This window comes from Lactuca serriola, chromosome 2, assembly GCF_051521515.1.
Source record: "Lactuca serriola cultivar US96UC23 chromosome 2, Lser_US96UC23_V15, whole genome shotgun sequence".
Classification (NCBI taxonomy): domain Eukaryota; kingdom Viridiplantae; phylum Streptophyta; class Magnoliopsida; order Asterales; family Asteraceae; genus Lactuca; species Lactuca serriola.
Window position 1 is genome coordinate 96,695,393 of NC_136409.1, and position 6,811 is coordinate 96,702,203.

At 33.5% G+C, this 6,811-nt stretch overlaps 1 protein-coding gene across 6 annotated transcripts; it reads right to left on the minus strand.

The window, feature by feature from the left end:
- Positions 1-251: 251 nt before the first annotated feature.
- Positions 252-4,106, minus strand: LOC145086526 (CBL-interacting protein kinase 32-like). 6 transcript variants are annotated; one of them, XM_079024320.1, is made up of 16 exons: positions 3,857-4,106; positions 3,735-3,758; positions 3,203-3,383; positions 3,015-3,077; positions 2,851-2,922; positions 2,593-2,700; positions 2,410-2,490; positions 2,265-2,318; positions 2,062-2,187; positions 1,882-1,971; positions 1,649-1,771; positions 1,445-1,555; positions 1,234-1,347; positions 1,015-1,071; positions 863-937; positions 252-502 (listed from the first exon to the last, which is right to left on the minus strand). In XM_079024320.1, the coding sequence occupies exons 3-16, from the start codon at positions 3,371-3,373 to the stop codon at positions 428-430; spliced, it is 1,320 nt and encodes a 439-aa protein (XP_078880446.1). In that variant the 5' UTR covers positions 3,374-3,383; positions 3,735-3,758; positions 3,857-4,106; the 3' UTR covers positions 252-427. The 6 variants fall into 6 exon arrangements, with proteins under 6 accessions (XP_078880446.1, XP_078880443.1, XP_078880445.1 ...); XM_079024317.1 differs by having other exon boundaries at positions 3,680-3,758; XM_079024319.1 differs by having other exon boundaries at positions 3,735-3,768.
- Positions 4,107-6,811: the final 2,705 nt, after the last annotated feature.

Here is a 6,811-nt window from a genome sequence, read left to right on the forward strand (position 1 = left end):
GGGTCTTTTGTTCTTCCTTTCTGTTTCTCTACCATTTCAATCATTTTCTCAAATATTTAATAAACACCATTTATAAAACTAACACTTTATCCACATAACATTTAATGGAATAAAAACATGACCCAAGTACACTCCCCACACACTTGTGCATGAATCCTACCAACAAAAGGAAGAAGTAAACATGACAATGCTCAATGTAGTACAATTTATGTTCATGTGTCCTAAAAAAAATCAACTCTGAAGGAGTAATGTTGATTTTCAACTTCTTAAGGGGAAAAAAAGAATTAAAAATAGAGATTTTACAACTTGTGTTTTTAACTATTTATGAAACAAACAATTGGCAACATGTCTATCTACACGCAAAACTTGTGCAATAATACAAGCTAATGACACAACATAACATGGAGAATAAAATGCCCAAATTTTTTTACTTGGGTTCTTGCATATCCTCTTCTGTTTTCCAAACAACATCATCCAGGCTACTTGAAAGTCTTTTGTAAAACTGCAACAAAAATAAACAAAACATGAGCAAAAGATTCTTTTCCTTGAACACACTATATACCTTTCTTTTTTTTACTTGATCTGCTTTTATGAGTTAAGCACTTAACCTCGACAACTATACATGACTGTTTTCTTTTTTTACTAATCCAGACATAATGACTTATTGGGTTAAGCCAAAAAAAAAAAGACACTAACCCTTTTACCAATTTGCCCTTGTTTTTTCCTCCAAACAGGATTCCTCTCAACTTAAAATTGTTGAACATTGCCAAAATTAATGAATAATGTGAAATTCTTTTTAGAATGTATGGATAAAATGGTCATTCAGATAGATGGTTTATTCAGTCTAGAAAAGAAAGCATACCTTATGAAATTCCAAAGTGTCTCCTTTGGCTTTTCGTACCTCAACCATGTGAAGTGATGGTGCTACTTGAAATACCTAATAAAAAATTAACAAATATTTTGTCAAAATCATTCATAACTACTTGATTACGCATATCATGACAATCATGATACCTCTGTAGCAACATTAAGGTTTCCCTTTCTCCCAGCTTTGATGTTTTCAAGCCTTAACTGAGGTAAGAACAAAAAAAAAGAGAATGATTACTCTTATTTACTCATCTGCAAACCTAGCTTTTAGGATTAAGAAGTGTGATTTGATAAATTATGTTGAGAGTGAAATTGTAAAAGGATATAGCTTAATTAGATTCAAAAAGAAACATTGCTTCTTTTGACCTTATAGTTTTTCTTGTGCACATCAAAACCAAGAGGTCTTGCAGCTTCTTCTATTTTACTAATTATCTCATTTGCAGGGCATCTTGATGTGAATCTTGTCTCCCTTTTGAATCCCTGCCCAAAAAACAACCCTAGTAAGTTCAGTGATACAATAAAAGATATATTCAGACATATAAATCATTAAAAGCCTACAAAAAAATCGAGTATTAACCTGATCCATGTCAAAAAGGTTCCCGAGGTTGAGCCCTTTAGACATAGAAATCAACTCAAAAGCATTCATGGCAGCTGGAGATTCTTCTTTCTTTTCTGTTACATGATACTCCTGTTGTAAAACAAAAACAAAAACAAAATATATCAACTCCCACACAAACTCACTCAATTAATGTGATAACCACATGTTCAAAAATAAACCGACTTCAGAATCTTGAAAAGCAGCTTCCACATCATCAAAGTTTGTCTCTTCTTTCTCTATGAATTCAGGTTGTTTATAACCTTTTTTAAACCACTCATCATTTAAAACCTCAGGCACTGTTATTCGCTGCCAAAGAAAATAAAAGTATGATGATACTAATAAAATGCTCCAAGAAATTTGTTATTTTACATTTTATTTAAATATGAAAATTAGTACAAATAAATACAAACTCATACAGTCATGGGGTTGGGATCCAATATGCGAGTGATCAACTTTATGGCACTAAAGGAGACCCATGGAGGACAAGTGAACTCTGCAGCCCCAATCTAGAAACACACACACAAACTAATTAATTACAATATCATCACAGAAAGGAAATCATGCTTTTTTAATATGAATGAATATATAATGCTCACTTTTTTATATAGGTTCATAAGATTAGAATCATCAAACGGCAAGTAACCTGCAAGCAAGACAAAGAGTATGACTCCACACGACCATAAATCTGCAGTCGCCCCATCATACCCTCTATCATTCAAGACCTAAAAATAAAGGATAATATATCAGTAATGCACAAGCTTAAGGGAAAGAAACAGGGTTTAAATTGTAAAATTAACACCTCAGGTGCCACATAATTTGGAGTTCCACATGTTGTGTGAAGTAAGCCATCATCCTGTTAAATAAACCTTTAAAATTTTAGGACAAACCTTACATGGATTATAAATTCAAATGAACAATTACAAGTTTTAATCTCTCATATTTACCCGAACTTGTCGAGAAAGGGCACTCAATCCAAAATCTGAAACTTTCAGGTTTCCGGAAGCATCTAGAAGCAAATTTTCAGGCTGCAGGAAAATCAATGTTAGAAAGAATGAGAATATAAATACAAAAGGATATCAATAAGGTGAAATGGAATTTTATAAAAGATGCAACTAAACTTTGTCTACCTTTAGATCTCTATGATAAACACCCCTACTATGGCAATAGTCAACAGCATTGATTAGCTGTTGAAAATATTTTCTGGCTTCATCTTCATGCATCCTTCCATGGTTCACCTTCATAATTAAACTTTAACATTAAGCTATATTCTTTCTACCCCCATCAATTTGGGGGACTATTTCATGCAGTTTGAACATGAACAATGTCAAATAATCTGGAAAAAAAAAAAAAAAAAAAAGATACATTTATAAAGATTAGTGAATTACAATTTTATCAAAAAGCTCCCCTCCTGTGACAAACTCCAATACGATAAATATCTTGGTCTTGCTCCCCATAACCTGAAGGAACAAAAAACTGTTAAGCCTTAATCTCTGTGTGTTTGTGCGTGCGTGAGAGAGAGAGAGAGAGAGAGAGAGAGAGAGAGAGAGACCTCGTATAAGCGGACGACATTTGGATGCTTTATCAACTTCATAGTAGCTATTTCCATTTTTATCTGCATCACCAAGATAATACATAAGAAAGGAAGTAAAAGAATCAAATTTGATTTATAAGTATTAATATTTTTATGTGTCTTTCTTTTTGACTTAAAAATAGAAAATGTTAGGGAAATGAAGTAACCTGTTCAGCCATTTTGTGTTTAACAACTTTTTCTTTGTCAAGGATCTTGATTGCCACAGGGTCCCCAGTCTCAGAATTCCTAGCAAACTTCACTTTTGCAAAAGTTCCCTCGCCAATTGTTCTTCCCACTTCATATTTACCCACTCTACGCTTGATTTTGGGAGGATTCATTCTTTCTTATCTGAAAACAAAACATTATTCTTGTATCAGGATTTCATATAACACTCAAACATGCAAGAAACTGGTAAATCACTTATAAAACCTGCTATAAACCATGCCAAGTCACATTCATGATTTGTACTCAATATTCTCTATCCTTCGATATTGCAGAAGTTCAATTTTTTAAACAAAAGTTGGCGATATTTAAGAGTTAAAACGCAATTCATGATTAATTAAAAGACGGGCTAAATGCAAGAAATATAGATATCATAAATCCCTCTGTTATTAGTTCATAGTTTCATGTCAGAAACCAGTCACCTCGACTTTTAATTTGAACCAAAAACTAATGAACTTGAGTAGATCCAGTGCCCACCTTATGCGAGTAAAGAACAGTTACCTAAAAGCAACTAAATTAAAACCCCAGTTCATATGGTAAGCAAACAACAAATACATACGTAGATAAACTGAAAGAGGGAGAAATGGATCAGAGTATACCCTGGATTCAGAGGAATTGAGATGGAGCAGAGCAGTAGAAAAAAGTTTGAATGATGGATTGATGGTAGACAAGAGACGAAGGTTGGGAAGTATGATTTGTTAGGTAAGAAGATAATCGAAGATGCAGCGTTTGATGTCGTTGTTTATCTCTAAAAGGAAAATGATGAAGAATTGGTGAAGCAAATCGAGCATATTTGTGGAGGGATCCATGTGGGTCATGATCTTCAGAGACAAGAGTCACCATGCCGTCCAACACCATCCACATATGCGCTGACACCCGCCACATCGGGTCCCATGTGTGGTTGTATGTATGTGGATCTGTTTCAGCTTTAAATAATACATTTGATTACTCTCTCTCTCTCTCTCTCTCTCTCTCTCTCTCTCTCTCTCTCTCTCTCTCTCTCTCTCTCTCTCTCTCTCTCTCTCTCTCTCTCTCTCTCTCTCTCTCTCTCTCTCTCTCTCTCTCTCTCTCTCTCTCTCTCTCTCTCTCTCTCTCTCTCTCTCTCTCTCTCTCTCTCTCTCTCTCTCTCTCTCTCTCTCTCTCTCTCTCTCTCTCTCTCTCTCTCTCTCTCTCTCTCTCTCTCTCTCTCTCTCTCTCTCTCTCTCTCTCTCTCTCTCTCTCTCTCTCTCTCTCTCATACAGAATATATATATAGAATATTCTTCTTGCTTACAGTTCACTACGTAATAAATATCGATAAGATGGGCTACCATTTAGTAATAAAGGGGTCTTAGCGGTTGACCCGTGTAATAAAAAATTGTTTAATTATTTTAATATAAATTAAGAATGGATCGTAGAATGAATAATTCACATAAATAAACAACATATGAAAAAAAAAAAAAAAAAAAGACTAAAGACTAAAAATAAAAACCATAGCAACAGAGTAACATACAATGAAACAAATTAAGTTAAAAACGAAAAGTGAAACATAATGATTAATAGACAAAACTGCACAATTTATCTTTGCTGTCATTAAAATCACACTTCTTGGCCCAAAAAAAGTTTTGACAATATTTAAGTCAAAGCTTTTTGCCTATCATTACTGCTGCACATTCAACTGCTTTTATTTTTTTCAAAATTAATATTTACCTCATTAATACGATTTTCTTTTTTTTCTTATTTCGTTTTCTCTAATTTTATATTAAAAAAATAAAAATAAAAATAAATCACTCTCTCTTATTTGTTTTTATTTTTCTGATTTTAGATATAAGAAAGTAAAAAATAAAAAATAAAATATCTTTCTCTCTCTCTCTCTCTCTCTCTCTTAAAGACCATCGCTCTGCTGCCTGAAATCGTCGAAGAACCCTAAGGTTTTCCAAATCATTGAAATTTCTGAGTTTAAATTCCAATCGAGCATGCTCCTTCGAGATTAATCGCTTCCGTCTTCTTCACACCCTAAATTTCACCTGAATTTCAGTCAAATTTAAATTATCGAACGAGAGATCAATCTTAGTTTCTCAATTTAATTCTTGTACTTATCATCCTCTTCACCTTCAATCTCTTCATCTTTTTTCCCTATTTTTTATTGTTTCATCTTTCAAGTCCTGATTTGGGCTTGAGTCCCCAATCCGATAGCAGTCGCTTCAACCCTAATTGACGTGAATCATTCTTGTGGATATCAGGAGGAATAATGTTGGATTTTGAGAAAATTTGTGGCTTAACGAAGTAATTTATTTGCTCTCTTGAGCCGGATGGTGTATGATGCTTTCGGTGTGCTCACAGCTAAGTGACCGATATTCGATCTCGTTAGTCAGAGCGATGAAGATCTGAAATTCGTGATCACAATCTCTAAGCTTATAGCATCTTCTTTCAAAGTTACAATGTGTTTGATTTCAATTTTTTCTTCTGTATTGCTACTAATCAGTTCTGCCTAAGAACATTAGGGCAATTTCAATTCATTCATACAGAGGAATGGAAAATAGATATCGTGAATTGAGTATTCACCTGAATTGTCTGGACTTCCTCCAACATTGCAAAGATTCCAGATAGTGGGAGACCATGAAATCCCTTCATTTTGCTTATCGTGAACTTTCTCCGAGGTTTATGAAAGAACTGCGATGGCCGCTAAATTCTGTTTCGAGGTAATCGACATTGATAGGTGGGCATGGAATCGAAGCGGCTCTTGGCAACTAGAAATTTCTGGTGGAGGCGTTCAAGTTATGGTGAGGTGGAATGAGATTAAAGGTGATTTTGGTGATGAGTTTTTTTGAAGGTTGAAGATGGATGATGTTGGAATGAGAAGATGTACGAGAGAGAGAGAGAGAGAGAAGAGAGAGAGAGATTTTATTTTTATTTTTTTAAATATAAAATCAGAAAAACAAATAAGAAAAAAAGAAAATCATATTAACAGGGGCAAATCCGTCATTTTTAAAAAAATCAAAGCAGATTGGACCAAACAAACAACAAAATGAAAACTTTGGACCTCTAGTGCCAGTCCAAACATTTTTGGACCAAAGTGGCAATTTTGAGCAAACCACAAAGACCATTTGTGCAGTTTTGTCTGATTAATACATGTAAAGTTAAGTAGGAATATCATCATCAGTACACTCCTCACACAATCATGGAAGTCGACGTTTTGTTTGTGTTATTGAGGATCCGAGTCACAATTCTTTGATAAATCAACTTCTATATCAATAGAAGCCGCCTAATTGTAAGAATACAAACACAACAATAACAATCATGAAAAATAAATATAATATAAGAAAAATAGCTGACAATAATAGGTAAAAAGTAAAAATATTATCATAGCGTAAGCAAAAAAGAAAATATAAACAATATGTTGTAACTTACTTGAATGTCTTTAACATCTTCTAAAGTACAGATAAAGGTAGGTGTATTACAAATATAATCTTGAATATTATCATGACCAACTTAACTGAAATATCAATCACAATGATAAGAAATATACTAAAAAAACATAAGCAAACTTTATAAAAATAATAATAATTAACCCAT

Coding starts and splice junctions, on each gene's coding strand:
- LOC145086526 (XM_079024320.1), bottom strand. CDS start 3,373: ATGAATCCTCCCAAAATCAAGCGTAGAGTGGGTAAATATGAAGTGGGA. Junction 1,772..1,881: donor TGGATCCCAACCCCATGACT/GTATGAGTTTGT, acceptor TTTCTTTGGCAG/CGAATAACAGTGCCTGAGGT. Junction 503..862: donor ACACTTTGGAATTTCATAAG/GTATGCTTTCTT, acceptor TTTTTGTTGCAG/TTTTACAAAAGACTTTCAAG.